General features: G+C 40.2%; 1 protein-coding gene across 3 annotated transcripts in view; it reads left to right on the top strand.

Annotated features, from left to right (window-relative positions):
* Positions 1 to 15,733, top strand: part of ODAD2 (outer dynein arm docking complex subunit 2) — a 178,692-nt gene that overhangs the window by 49,040 nt on the left and 113,919 nt on the right. For all 3 annotated transcript variants that reach the window (XM_049626936.1, XM_049626937.1, XM_049626938.1), the window contains 6 exons: positions 4,765 to 4,911; positions 5,303 to 5,512; positions 7,445 to 7,687; positions 8,019 to 8,129; positions 10,327 to 10,481; positions 11,585 to 11,827. In XM_049626936.1, coding sequence (XP_049482893.1) covers positions 4,765 to 4,911; positions 5,303 to 5,512; positions 7,445 to 7,687; positions 8,019 to 8,129; positions 10,327 to 10,481; positions 11,585 to 11,827 — 1,109 coding nt within the window. The remainder of the gene's footprint in view (positions 1 to 4,764; positions 4,912 to 5,302; positions 5,513 to 7,444; positions 7,688 to 8,018; positions 8,130 to 10,326; positions 10,482 to 11,584; positions 11,828 to 15,733) is intronic.

The following is a 15,733-nucleotide window of genomic DNA, read 5'->3' as shown; positions in this document are numbered from 1 at the left end:
TGCATTGTTCCTTACCCATTCCTAATAAAAATTCTCAGCAAGCTTGTAATACAAAAATCTGAGTCTAATTTCTTTTTTCTTCTGGAACAGTATTTTCTTATTTTCTTTCTTGGAGATCTCTTGAGTCTCCTCTCTTGAGTCTCAGGTTTATGAGTGCTGAATCATCAGGATAAAATAGGTTTGCAAATAAACAGAAAGCAAAGCAATATACTTTACTACCTTGACTTAACATAGTCATATGCCACTCTCTTTGAGCATTGACTTTTTCCCGTTCCTGAGCCTGGGAGATGAGAGTATATGTAGGCCAACCTCTGTGCTGGATGCCAGGCCCTCTGTCATCATTAATAAACAGTCACTGGCAGAGCTTCACTTTTCTTGCTCTCTGAGCAGCATGTTCAGAGGCAAAAATGCCGAGAACATTGAAAGCCAGCTGGATAGCCATGTGATGGCTGTTTCACCTCACTGGGTCTCATCCACTGCCCCTTGATTGCAGACAGTGGGGAACAGAAGAGGAGCCTCCACTCCTGATTGTGCCTCTGCCTGCCTTCTCTTCCGGTCGTCATGTGGGACTCGGACAGTAAGCTCCAAATGGTGGCCCTGTGAGCGTGGAGCCCATCAGAGTTTCGTCTACTAGTTTTATAGTCTCCTTTTCTGAGCCAATTTATTTGAAGTCTTTATGACACATGATGAGTCACCTTGAGCTCTCCATCCCGGTTAGCTCTTCTCTGGAGAGCTGCTCTCCACGTGTCCCACTTGCCCTGTCTAGCCAGGGGCCTCTTCAGCCAGAATGATCTAAAAATGTACTCAGCTCATGTTGGTCTTCTCTGCCTTCCCTAAAACAATAACCCTTGAATATTTCCTATCAGTCTTAGAGTAATGATTAAAATATTCAGCCTGGCCTATGGGTCCGGCAGGTGCCTTTGCCCACCTAGTTTTTCAGCTCATCTTGGACCATCTACCACCCACTCTCTGGGTCTCAGCCACACTGGCCTTCGTTAGGCCATGTTCCGCTTCTCCATCAACCTTTGCAAATACTGATTCCTCTGACTGGCGTGCCTTTCATCACTTCCCTCCTCCTTCACCAGGGAAGGTCTCCCACTCTGTCCACACTTCAGTCCAGACATACATTCCTCAGGGAAACCTCCCCTGTTGTCCCCACCCAGTCAGAGTCCTTGATTGCAAGTTTGCATAGCACTTCTTCAAGTTTTCGTTTATTTGAATGGGCTTCAGAAATTAAAATCTTCTCTACTACATTTGATGAGCTCCACGAGGCAAAGACCATGTCTGTTTTTGTTTACCAGGATGTCTCTAATGCCTGGCCTCGAACTTGGTGAAAAGTAAGTGTGCAAATTTTTTGAATGCAAGAATAAAAAAATGACCAGAGACAGCTTGCCCCCTAATCTAGTCTCGAATACATTCTTCATCTCAACTCAGTAAATGTTTATTTCTCTGTTATCAGCAGTAAGGGGGTTGGAGGTAGATATTACCCTATAGACCAGATAAGGTAATACTACTTTATTTCAAAAGTTCTATTTAAAACCACGAGAAACATTATTTAGAAACGTGTCCTCTATTGATCTTGTCCTTCCAAAAGAAATTTTGAGAAAAACGAGGGAAAGCAACATTCATTCAACTTTTGCCTGTTTGAAACGTGATTGTAACAAGGAACAAATGCTTCCTGGTCATAGAAAGGAACACGAGCCACAAAGTATCAGAAGGCACACTGAGCCTAGAGATGTCTGAGGAGAAGCAGGGGCAGGAAGACAACCAGCAAAAGACTTGCATTAATTTAAGAAGTGGAAAAGCTTATTGGAAGCATTCTTCAAAACCCTTCAGAAGCTAGTAAAATAATATTTTACTATGTTTTCTCCAGCTCTTAAAACTTTACAAATGCAAATATGTGATAAAATGTGAAAATAAGTATTGGCAACTAATTACATTCTCCGGGGAGATTTAATTGAAAAACAAGCATATTTGCACTGCTTCTCCTTAGTAAGATGTTTATGGCATCTGGTCAAAGTAGAACAAACATTTGAAAATCCTTTGACATAGCTGGTATTTAAAGAATAGCAATTGGCTAACATTTGCGGCTCTGTATGTTGAATATTTTGGCTCCTTTCCTCTGGTATTCATTCTGAAAGATTTATAATCCTTTGGGGAGTGTGGTCTACAAGAGTAGAACTGAATCCTGAAATGTGGAAAAACTAACTTTCCCTAATATAAAACTGTTCTAAAAAAATCTCTCAAGCCTATGAATATGTTTCCAGATTTTCAGAAAAAGCTGATGATTTACAGAATTTTTTTTTCTAGAAGGATCTAACTTCCTCATGATAAATGTAAATTTTCCATCCTTTGGCTTCACAATTGGCTTAGAGATAATTCAGAAAAATATAACATCGTACCTTTCTGGGCATCTGCTGAAATGACACGGCCCTTTAAAAATTTTATGTCACTGGTTACAATGTATATAATGAAATAAAGCACAAAAGGTAGGAATAATCTAGAAGAGAAAAAGTAAGAAACCTTGAAGTGACATAGGAAACAATGATTGTGCTGAATGTATAAGTAGGAAAATACTACCAAAGAAAACACAGTGCAAGAATAGCAGTCAAGAAGGTCCTTGATCACGCACAACTGAGAATGCTGGGACGGCACTTTCTCCTTCAGAGTCTGACGGGTGTGGGTGGACTCCCTTGGCTTGACTGAGGTATGACATGCTGTTTGACGTCTTCTTGCTTTCAAGCCATGCTGGGGTCTGAAGCCACTGCCTAAAGAACTCTATCTGAAGCTCTTGGTTTGCATTGGCAAACTTTTAATGTGGGAGCCCAGCTCTGTTCCTTCAGGTATCCATCCCAGGGTAACTTTCTTTTTTTAACCATTTAAATTCAACAAAAGAGCCTTTTAAAATTAATTTTCTCCCTCTCTCTCTCTTTCTCTTTTTTTTAATGCTTTTTTTCTGTAGTATTTTCTTTAATTATGGTTAGCATTTAGATTATTCTTTATGGTTTATGAAATACCTGGCTTCTGTTTTTAAGTGCTTGTGTGTGTGGGGGGGGTGTCCTGTGCCCCCAAACAAGGGAGATTATAAAACTGAAAGTAATAAATGAAGGATTTACTGCTTTATATTTCAAACCAACTGTAGGAAAATTGGTGGTGTTAAAATTTCTCTTGATATCAAGAAAAAGACATGAGTTGTAAGAACAAAACTTACTATTTTAAATGTAAATAATAAAATGAAGGCTTTTGTCATTGTAAACTTGATCTTGAATATAGTGGACAGCCTGGATTACCCAGAAAGAAAATTAGTATGAAAAGCAGACAATGAGAGTGATGTCAACACAGGATAGTGGTTCATAACATTTTTAGAGATGTAGAGGGAGTTTTCTGGAAGGGTAAGAGGAAAGGCTGAAGTCTCAACCTTTCCATCTTTTGGATGCTTAAGTTCTTATAGTTCTATTTCAGCTTCTTATTTTAAAAGGAATACATTTTACTGAATTCACAAGAGGTTTTACATATGTGATAGAAGGAGGGGCTTGGGCTGCTTGAATATAATTTCCATTTTTGTGCTAAGTGTATATAGACTATATCTCTGTACATTTATATATAATAGATGTAGCAATATAAAGTAATAATTAGCAAATGAGAATAAACATAATTTGTAGGTGTCTTTCCTCAAAAAGGAAAGAAAGGTTTATTTGAGGCCATTGGTACTATGTTTTGAAGTAGAGATCCAAAGCCATCTTTCATGACCACACTTTACAAAAATGTCTATTCTTACCTCTGTTAGAAATATTGCTTTTGTTATTTGCTCTGTTAGAAATATTGCTCCTACAAACTATTTCAGCACTTATACTGGAACTCTTATTTACCACCTAGTCTTAATAGCGGGAGAAGTAATAGGTACTATGCTGTGTCCTTCAGATGATTTTCAAAGCATTAACGATCAGTGGACATTGCCTAAGAATTCCTGCAGTAAATTCTGATGATAATTTCCTGGCAGGTTTGTTTCACTGATCAATCATTACTTTGTTGTTTAATATCCTAGATTGTTTTACCTTAAAGTAACAGTTCCCCACTACCCTTTACATTTGGTGATCAGCTAAGCAGACGTTGATTGCATGATTCTCTACGTTGGGCCAACATTTTGCCCATGATACTGAAGGCTTCTTTTTTTCTCCTTCATCAACCCACTGAGTCATCTCCAGTTCTTAATGGAATTGCCTCCTCACTCCCCACCCCACAGCCCTTCCCCTACCTACCGCGGTCCCAGCATGACTGTTATACTGCTTCCCACAGGGTTTCCCTTTCTCCAGAAAGACTGTTCCAGACTGTTCCACATACATCTGTAAGAATAATTTTCAGGCACAGTTTGGATTGCACAGTACTCTATTCAAGAACTTATAGGGACTGCCTATTACCTCTACATAAAACTTACATTCCTCAGTCGATCTCTCAACGCTTGCCCCTTGACTCTATTTAATGTACTAATACCGCCTAATGTCATAGCTGTTTAAAGCAGACAGACCACCTTTAAATGTTGACTCTTAATTGGAATAATGTTTTATGATACTCTGTAAAGCTTTTTCATGCTTCAGCTCTACATGATTCATTTAACAAATTATAACCCACTCAGAGAACTTAAAAAAATTTAATGTGCCGTGTAGGGGGAGACACATTTCCCAGTTCATGGATTCATAACCATTAAGTAAATTTCCATGGAAGCATGACCTTATTTAACCTTTCTGTGGCATTGTGTCTTCCTAGGGAGGAAATCAGACAGCTACAGTGATCGCACTGTGTTCAATGAAGGATTTCAACTTAGCACAAGAGACCTGCCAGTTGGCAATCAGGGATGTTGGAGGCCTTGAAGTTTTAATAAATTTGCTTGATACAGATGAAGTCAAATGTAAAGTGAGTGGCTTACCTGACATGGGTGACGAACCTTCTAAACAACTTCTCGTGCTTCTCTTTTTACCAATAGGTGCCTGCTACTTCTGCCTACTTCTTGTCTTTGTCTGCTATTATCACTGATAACTTGCTCCTTGTACTGTTAGCTGCTCTTTGCATCTCTGCCTTTCTTCTTTATCTTCTGGTTCCTTTCCATTAGTATGTGCTCCTTAAATGATGAATGTTTGCTTACATAATTGAGGGACAATAAGGAACATGCGTGTAACACCCGGGAATAGAAAGTATTTCTTTAAAAAACTTCACTGGGGAAGGATTTTAAGTAGACTTGGAATTTTTTAAAAACTTGTGCTGGTTAAACACTTATTTTCACCTCTAACTACTTTTTCTCATTTAGATTGGTTCATTAAAAATCCTGAAGGAAATCAGTCATAATCCTCAAATCAGACGTAATATTGTTGACCTTGGGGGCTTACCAGTTATGGTTAATACACTTGATTCTCCACATAAGAGTCTGAAGTGTTTGGCAGCTGAGACAATCGCAAATGTTGCCAAGTTTAGAAGAGCCCGACAGGCAGTGAGACGCTATGGGGGCATCACCAAACTGGTGAGTACTGCGGACATCGTCATCAGCTCACCCTCTGCCACTAAGATGTCAACTCTCTGCTGTCCTTCCTAAAGGAGATGTTGCCTTTGCTGAGTCTTTTTTCTTTAATTTTTAAAATGTTTTTTTTATTTTGAGAGAGAGAGAGGGAGAGAGAGAATCTCAGGCAGGCTCTACACTCTCAGTGCACAGCCTGACACAGGGTTTGATCTCATGAACTGTGAGATCAAGACCTGAGCTGAAATCGAGTCAGGTGCTTAACTGCCTGAGCCATCCAGGTACCCAACCTTTGCTCAGTCTTGAAAAGCGAGTAGGTATTTGTCATGCAGACACACCAGGGAAAGGCAGTTCAGGAAGATGAAGCTGTGTTGATAAAAGCCCAGAACTGGAAAACAACAGAGTATTTGGAAACCGCAAGTGGCTAATGTGGCTAGACCTAAGATGAGATGGGCTGGGTAGTAGGAGGTGAAAGTGAGGGACCATGGTGGTCACACAGGGCCTTATCCAAGAGCTGAAGAGTTTAGATTATTTATAGATACTAAGGGAATAACTGTTGGGGACACATGTTTTCAAGCTGTCTGCTCTCTGTTCATCCCATTGTTTTAGAATGAAAAGCCATCTGGGGCGCCCGGGTGGCTCAGTCGGTTAAGCGTCTGACTTCGGCCCAGGTCACGATCTCACAGTTTGTGAGTTTGAGCCCCGCGTCGGGCTCTGTGCTGACAGCTCAGAGCCTAGAGCCTGTTTCAGATTCTGTGTCTCCCTCTCTCTGACCCTCCCCCGTTCATGCTCTGTCTCTCTCTGTCTCAAAAATAAATAAACGTTAAAAAAAAATTTAGAATGAAAAGTCATCTAAATGTCCTCCCTTGGGCTGTAACTAGTTAGGCCATGAGTGTCCACTTGACTCAAGCCAGTCCCACAGATGTCTCTCCCAGGAATTTGGAATTAGGAATCAGAGACTCTACTTAGTCTGGACTACTCTTTACTAAACTCAAGATGGTGGTCATGATTATGTGGACATATCCATGGAACCTGGCCTGCAGAGAGAAGAATGAACTAGACACACACAGGGTAGAGATAACCCTGGGTGCCCTGGCTTCACTTCCTCTGGAGCACCCTTACTTATATAGATAAGCTACTGCTTATCTATATAAATTGCCTTTCCCTTAAAGTCTTCAGTGACTTTCGTTATTGCAAAAGGAAGGAAGGAAGGAAGGAAGGAAGGAAGCAAGGAAGGAAGGAAGGAATAAAAAGAAGAAAAGAAAGGAAAGAAATGATCCTGGCAGCTGTGCCATGTGGATTGGTTGGTTTTGGTAGCTCAGGTGGGGAGCCATGTTCTCCAAAGAGGTCTCATGGTTTTAAGAATATACAAGCCATTCAGTCCTCACAGAAAGTTCTAATGGCTTTAGGGACTCTAGTTTTCTGAGATACCAGGACTGAGGATATAGTTTACAAATCTTCCCAATGCATATATTATAGCTATGTTAAGAAAATACAATCTTGGTGAGATTAAATTTCTTATAGAAAGGAAATGTAAACACTCCCAAATTTGGAGGAAGGTGTTTTGAAGTGTTTTGTTTCTTTGTTTTTCATGTGGAGTATGAAAGTTAATTTGTAAAAGTATTCTTATTGTTTTTTAAGTTTATTTTATTTTGAGAGAGAGCACACACACGTGAGAGGGGGAGGGGCAAAGAGAATCTCAAGCAGCTCTGAACTGTCAGCACGAGCCCAATGTGGGGCTCGAACTCATGAACTGTGAGGTCGTGACATGAGCTGAAATCAAGGGTCTGAAACTTAACTGACTGAACTACCCAAGTGCCCAGTAAAGGATTCTTATTTTTGTTGGAGATTATCTTGGTAGCAACCCTGTAGCTATTGAGGGATATGTTGTTTTATTTTAAAGATTCCCATGTACATCATATTCATCTATTCTTGTAGGTCGCTCTACTCGACTGTGGAAAGAGTTCAGCAGAACCGGCTCAATCGAGTCTGTATGATGCCAGAGACGTGGAAGTGGCTCGCTGTGGGGCTCTGGCATTGTGGAGCTGCAGTAAGAGTTACACAAATAAAGAAGCCATTCGTAAAGCTGGGGGCATTCCTTTGTTGGCTCGCTTACTGAAGACGTCTCATGAAAACATGCTAATTCCAGTGGTAGGGACATTGCAAGAATGTGCATCAGAGGTACTCAAGCCAGCTCTGCTTCCCTTGCTTTCATTTACCTTGACTTTCTTTAGTTGAAAAATAATTTTCAAGGTTATCATGACTGCTAAGGATTTTTTTTGAGAAGTCAGCAGTCTATTAAAGAAGATGAAACTAACAGAACATTAATTAAGTTGGTACCCACGTGATGTATTTTTGAAAATGTTGACTAAATTCTCTTCTTATATAGTTGTGTGAACCTTGGACTTTAGTGTTTATTAAGAAAGTTTGTTTGGCATAATTATTAGTAAGTATAGACAGGTACTTAATATTCGTGTCTTACACACATAAATATTTAAATCTGTGTTCCTAGGAAAACTACCGAGCTGCGATCAAAGCAGAAAGGATCATTGAAAATCTGGTGAAGAACCTAAATAGTGAGAACGAACAATTGCAGGAACACTGTGCCATGGCCATCTACCAGGTGTGGGGGACTCTGTGGGCAGCTGTGGTCTTCTTCTCCATGTAGTTAAGGTGGTGTTTCTAAACATGGGTTCTCATTCTCTGGTGGAATGGAATCAGCATTTTTAACAAGAACCCTTTAGGGATTTTCCTGTACACATAGGTCTGAGAACCACTGTCCTGTGCTAATGACAGATGCCTGTATACGTGAGAGAGAAACCTGCACCAACATGTCTTGATTATTTACATTTCTAGAAGGCACTTATATGTCTTTCTCTCCTAAAACAAATTACTTAGTGTAAAATAGGAAAATATATACATGGTGCCTTTACATTGCTTTACAGGCACCCTATTCAAACATAGTGGTCTTGAGAAATTTATCTTCTACCAAGACAAAATGGATGGATGAATGAGTGTGATGTTGCGTGTGTGTGTGTGTGTGTGTGTGTGTGTGTGTATTCCTGTTTTATCTTTTTATTTACTTTAATCTTTGTTAACTTTTTGTGAGCTATACACTTTATAGTATAGCAGAAAACAGATTAGAAAGAAAGATGGCTTCGAAAAATTAGTAGATGGCTGGTTGCTGGCCATGCCAGCTTCTACCTATCAGAGACATCAGAGTCCGTTTCCTAGAGGAATGCATTTAAAACATGCATATTGGGGCACCTGGGTGGCTCAGTCAGTTAAGTGTCCAACTTCGGCTCAGGTCACAATCTCACAGTTTGTGGGTTTGAGCCCCACATTGGGCTCTGCACTCATAGCTCAGACCCAGAAGCCTGTTTTGGATTCTACGTCTCCCTGTCTCTCTGTGCCCTTCCGCACTTGTACTTTCTCTCTCAAAAATAAACCTGTAAAGATAGGTAGGTAGGTAGGTAGGTAGGTAGATAATAAAATGTGTAGTGAGAGTATGCCAAAAAGTCAGAGTCAGAGAAAGGGGTTCATGTCAGTAGAGGATGGTATTAGTTTGCTAGAACAAAACAAAATACCAAAACAAAATACCATATGGTGGCCTGTTAAATAACAAATATTTATTACCTTATAGTTCTGGAGGCTAGAAGTTTGAGATCAAGGTGTACGCAGCATTAGTGCTTTCTGAGGACTCTCTCCTTGGCTTGTAGGTGGCTGTCTTCATGTTCACATACCATTCCTCCTGTGTCTCCACATGTTCCTTCCTCTGTGTCCTTATATTTTATGACATCAGTCATATTGGATTAGAGCCCACCTCAATGGCCTTATTTATCCTTCATTACCTCTTTAAAGACCTTAACTTACATCCTGAGGTACCGGGGTTAGGACTTTGACATATGTGAGTTTTGAGGGAACACAGCTCAGTTCAAAACAAGGATATATAGCCTTGACTTGCATATGTAAGCCTTATCTGAGTAACTATGAATGATTGGTTAGAAATAGTGATTATTTTTTCTAAAGTTGGAACTGAACCAGAAGCAAAAGTCATAAATAGAAGAAAAGCATGACAGGTGCCTTGTGGTGCATTACAATGAGGATTTCTTCTAGTGGCCCTCATGGATGATCCATGACATGCATCTGTATCATATGGCCTCAGAGACCAACTGTATACTTAGGATGATAGCATATCTATACTAAATTTATCATCTTTTTGCTCTTTAACCTGGGAAGGGCGATCAGCTGGGAACATCTATGTAGTACGTATTTATTTCAAAGGATGACACAAACATGTGGATAAACATATGTGAATATAATGTCAGTTGCTATTGCTATAACTTACTGCTCTGGGCATAGAAACTCTATTGAGGAAATGCTCATCTCCTAGATTTTGGGGGTCACTGAAGCTCTGACTAAATCCGTATCACTCGTGTTTTCTCTGCTACATTTTCCCAAGACTGTGTGTTGCATCACTGCAGAAATCCTCTGTCCACGCATGTAGTGTTCTAGGTTTCTAACCAACCAATCTCTGTTTCTGTCTTGGTGGAAGCCCAGGTTACCTCAGAATTGGCTTGGCAGAATTTCTAAGTATGTAGAAACTGCTAGACGCGGCCAAAATTATGTAAGGGAAAAGAGACAGTGTCAGATAGCTGCCAGTACAGAGAAGAATTAGATTTTACTTGGAGGCCCCTTCAGAAAATGATACTCTTTGAAAAGAAGTTTCAGCGCCACTAAAATGGCAGCCTCTTTAGCAATTACAGAAAGCTTGATATGCTTTGATCGCTGAGAGCCTCTGATTTGATTTTTGTGTGTAGTGTGCTGAGGATAAGGAAACCCGTGATCTCGTTAGACTGCATGGAGGTCTTAAACGCCTGGCCAGTCTGCTCGATAACACGGACAATAAAGAACGGTTGTCTGCTGTCACTGGGGCAATATGGAAATGTTCCATCAGCAAAGAGAATGTGACCAAGTAAGAGAAGACATTCAATATTCTGTAATAAAAATATGGCCATCGAGGAATAGCTGTATTCTTAACTTTCAACTAAAACATCTTTCATTAAGATATAAATGTTTCTAAATACAAGTATAGATGCATAAAAAATATGCCCATTGAAACACATTCCCGTAATGTTATTTTAATAAACAGTCAATTATGATGCTACTCGTAGTATAGTTTCCATACTTGTGTGTTCTAGACTAATTTGGCAGTATTAAGGATTTTTAGAAATGAAAGACTTCTACTTCTTATCCCACCACCTGGCTATGGTTTTCTGTGCCTCACTTAGTAAGGCTAAGGGATGTGCGGACATAATCTTATCTGTGTGAATGGGCTCTTTTGCTTGTGGGCAGCCATTTAAATGACAAGTACCTCTGATCTCCTGCAGAGACCTGTCAAGGTGAGGGGATGAATTCCCACTGAATCTTTAGAGATGGAAGTGGTTCCATTCTTTTTGCTTTTCTAAAGTTAAACAAGATGAGTCAGCTAAATGCCAGCTCAAGGGCTGTGTAGCCACTGTCAGATAATTTCATTGAATTTTAAAGTATTTGTAAACTTTATAACTGATTTAATCTTCAGATTTGTCTCTTCATATATTTTTAGGGTTCTCAGACTGTGTGGTGGATATTCTGAGGCAACCTTCCTTGTCTCATTGTGATGATTTTAACAAGAAATTCACATGTCATATTTAACACAAAATAGGTTTATTTTGCTTTGTTCATGTAAAATAGTCTCTGTGACCTGGGGAAGACACCCGTAGCATAGTAGAATTGCTGACACTCTGATTTGGAAGAAGTTGGTAGTTGTCTTAGAGACCATACAGTATAGTGATTAATGGCGCGGATGGCTGGAAGTGGAAACCAGCTTCACTATTTACCAGGCTTCCAATTAGCTTTCTGAAAATGGGGATTATGGTAGTATCTGCATCATAGAGTTTTTGTATAGACCGTATGAGCATGTAGTTGGCATTTAGTAATTTTGGGCTCTTAATGTTATTAGCTAATTATACCAAAAGTAATACTGTTTCTCCTCCCCTCCCCCCCCCCCACCACCTCTTCTTCTCTTGATGAATTTAGGTTTCGGGAATACAAAGCCATTGAAACTTTGGTGGGACTTTTAACTGACCAGCCCGAAGAGGTACTTGTGAATGTGGTTGGTGCATTGGGAGAATGTTGTCAGGACTATGAAAATCGCGTCCTTGTCCGGAAATGTGGTGGCATTCCACCACTCGTGAACCTCCTCGTTGGAGTAAACCAAGCTCTTCTTGTCAATGTCACAAAAGCAGTTGGTGCTTGTGCAGTAGAACCTGAGAGTATGATGTAAGTGGCCTGGCAACGGAAAGATTTTATTTGAGAGTGATGGGGGAATGCTTGGGTAGTCAGAAACAGTGTCCTCCCTTAGAATTGGGGTGCACAAATGATGCAAAAGTAAAACGGATTTATATATAAATAGCCACGAGGTTACCAGTAATGAGTTACTGAGCCAAATTGTTCCCTAGGAGGAGCTGGAGGGCTAAGGCTAGGCATATTGGGAGGACTTAAAATTCCCAGTAATTAACTTCCCATGCAGAAACCTTCGTACAATCAACAGAGTTTTTCTCTGCTTCCTAGGGAAGAATTCTCTCTCTCTCTCTCTCTCTCTCTCTCTCTCTCTCTCTCTCTCTGAGAGCCTAGGTAGTTCTAGTATAGTATCCTTCTTGTTTCTCAGTTCGGTTCAGCAAACTTATTTTGAGCACCTAACAAGTGCTGTGATTTGATGAGGGGAGAAGACAAAGGGTTTTCACCTGTGATCTTAGTCCTGAAACAAATTCTTGTCTAATTAGGAAGAAAAGATTTAAATGTAGTACAACTTAAGAACAATAGCAAGGGTTGCCTGGGTGGCTCAGTCAGTTAAGCATCTGATTTGATTTTGGCCCTGGTCATGATCTCACGATTGTGAGATCGAGCCCCACATTGGACTCTGCACTGTCACAGTACAGAGTCTGCTTGGGATTCTCTCTCTGTCTCTCTCTCTCTCTCTCTCTCTGCCCCTCCTATGCACTCTCTCTTTCTCAAAATACATTTAAAAAATTGGGTTGTTTGTCTAAAAAATAAAAAGAACAATGGCGAGATTATATAGAGATTATATATACAAATATATACTTAAACATAGAAATAATAACTTGTATATAAATTAAACATATATATTTATATGAGACATAAATATATTTAAGTGTGTGTGTGTGTGTGTGTGTGTGTATAAAGTCCAGAATGGGAAGAATCCATATAGGCCAAAGCTATTGTATAACGGTTCTCTGGAGAACCAGAAGCAACAGGATGAGAAAGGTAGAGGGAGGAGACATATGGAGATATATTTAAGGAATTGGCTCATGTGAATGTGGTGTCTTGGCAAGTCCACATTCTGATGGGGGAGCCTGGAAAGCTGGAGACTCAGGAAAGAGCTGCAGTTTGAGGTCAAGGCAGTCTGCTGGCAGAATTCCACAGAGGAAGTCAGCCTTTTTCTATTAAGGCCTTCAACTGATTGGATGAAGCCCACTAACATTATGGAGAATAATCTGCTGTACTCAAAGTCTACCAATTTAAATATCATCCTCATCCAAAAAACACGTTCACAGAAATATGCAAAATAACATTTGACTAAATATCTGGGTATCCCTTAATCCAGTCGACTTATAAACATTAGCTATAACATGTCCCCTCTTTGTCAACTTGGTACCCATTCATGCATCTCCTTAAACCATGCTTAAGTCTGTAGAAAGATAATAACAAGGCCATATTCCTGCCTAATACTATACAGCTATCCAGTGTACCACTGAAAATACACTAACCCTTTTCCCAGAAGAGGAAGCAGAGTTCTTGGATGATATTTACTCTTCTTCTTGATATCCTGTTACTTAAATACTCTGATATAAAGCTAACCATTCTTAAAAGCCATGATATAAAGTCATTATGTCTCATGTTACATGACAAGAGGATAAGAGAGGGAAGAAAACAAAGATACACACATATTTATAACAAAATAAAGAATATTCATGACAATTATAATATTCATTCTGTAACTGGTCATGTGGTCATAGCTGGTATTTATAACTACCTTCTTTCATTCCTCATTCCATATTCCCTTTGCCCTCAGCAAGCACTTTAGCTGGATGTGGTTCTTTACCTGGTGGGGTAACCCAAACCTTCATTCCTGAGGGTCTGGGCCATTAGTAGTCCTGCCTGGATTGGGCTGTTGTAGTTTTCCATCGACCTTAATCACAGGGCATGGTAATACTTAAGACCTGCCCTAAGGGATCTCCTGTTTTCCAGATATAGTCTTCTTTACTTCCATTGTGGAATAGCAGTTCAATTTACCCTTGGTAATTGGGATCACCCCAGCCAACACAGTAACTCCCTTCGTTGCTTGTTGATTTAGAGGCATGGGGAGGCCAAAGTGGTCGGGTGGCAATTTTAACTTTGAATTCAGTGCCCATGAATCCTGGCTATGGAAACAATAACACCTCATTATTTGCAGCTTGATAGCTCTTTTGGCCTATCCTATAGACTCCCAGAGGTCTGAAAACCTTCCTTCATTTCATCCTATCTCTGTCCCCTTCAGTCGAAGTTGGCAGTTTCTTGAGATGGTTGATTGGATCCATGAGTCACACCTGTAATCTTGTTATACTATGATTCTCCTATATATCTCCTATATAATTTGATTTTGATTCACTCATTCATTCAACTCTTCAATATGTGTGACCAGGCACTCAGGGCTACTGTGTACGGATATACCCTGCACAACCCTAGGGAACACCATTCACATAGACATATACAGAGTACCACATATTGTGGGGCCATACATCAACTCTGCTGAAGTGTAGTTTGCTATTTCACCATTTGATTATTAGAGGAAGCTCATAACGTACGCCAGTAGTCTCTGGTAGTACCTTCTTCCTTCTGCTCACTTTCCTGGCATTTGTGATTCATTTGTGTTCAGTCAGGTCCTCTTCCTTCACAGGGAGCCTGAAACTCGATAGCCTTGGAGCCCTGTTAATGTGATTCTGGTCTAACCACATGTCTGGTATACAAGCACTAAAGCCACTATAACTCTTTTTGGATTTGGTTATTGGAGCCTTAGGCTCAGGTGTTTCAGACACCAAGGAACACTAGTTGTTACCCATGATATCTTCGAGAGAAGAACATCAGCCAGACTTAGAAGACACTTTTCTGATGTATTTATCTTTCTGAAAAGCACAAGGTGTAGCACCTGATAAATGTTTGTCAGAAATGGTTTTGTGTATTTCTTTTGACCTATGGCTCTTGTTTACTTTTTGTCTGCTCATATCTGCCAACTACACCCACTGCCTCTGAATGTTTTTTGAATGTGTCCTCCTGCTCTCTGCCCTCGGTTGAGGTTCTGTCTTCTTTTACCTGGACCATTGAAGCAGGTCCTGTTTGGTCTCATCTCACATCTGTCCCCTTCCATACCTTTCTGCATGGCACTGAAATTTGGTTTCCTAAACTGTAGATCTGATAGGGTTGTTTCCTTGGCCTAAGGAACCGTCAGGGACTTCTCAGCCTTTAAAAACCAAACCTAAATTCCTTCACCTGGCATTTAAAGCATTTGCTTCCTGGCCCCTTCTGCCTCCCTAGCTTCATCTTTTCCCTGCAGATGTTAGTTAATTAGAGTTATATTGTTATTTGTTTATTCCTTATTCATTACACAAATATTAATCAAATATCTTTTGTGGTAGGCACTGAAAGGATAGCATACCCAAAGCAAAGTTCCTGCTCTCTTGGAACTTACATTCTGTTGTGTATGTGGCACACAGACTCTAAACTCTTAAACAATTTCAGATGGTGCTAAATGCTATAAAGAAATTAGCACTATAGGGGCACCTGGGTGGCTCAGTCAGTTAAGCATCAAACTCTTGGTTTCGGCTCAGGTCACGATCTCGTGGTTTCATGGGATCGAGCCCTGCATTAGGCTCTTTGCTGGTAGTGCAGAGACTGCATGTTTTTCTCTGTCTCCCTCCTGTCCCTCCCCCATTGGCGCTGTCTCTCTCAAAATAAATAAACTTAAAAAAAGAAAACTGCACAATTGAAAGAGAGTGAGTGAAGGTGGTTACATTAGCAGCAGTGGAAAGAGGAAAGAGAAAGTGGAAGACAGGACAGTAGTCTCTGAGAGGATAATATTTGAACAAAGATCTGAGAGATAAGAGGACAGCCTGAGGGAAGAACACCAGA

The sequence above is a fragment of the Panthera uncia genome, chromosome B4 (assembly GCF_023721935.1).
Source record: "Panthera uncia isolate 11264 chromosome B4, Puncia_PCG_1.0, whole genome shotgun sequence".
Classification (NCBI taxonomy): domain Eukaryota; kingdom Metazoa; phylum Chordata; class Mammalia; order Carnivora; family Felidae; genus Panthera; species Panthera uncia.
The sequence above is the reverse complement of the archived record's forward strand: the minus strand, read 5'-3'. Positions and strand labels throughout refer to the sequence as shown.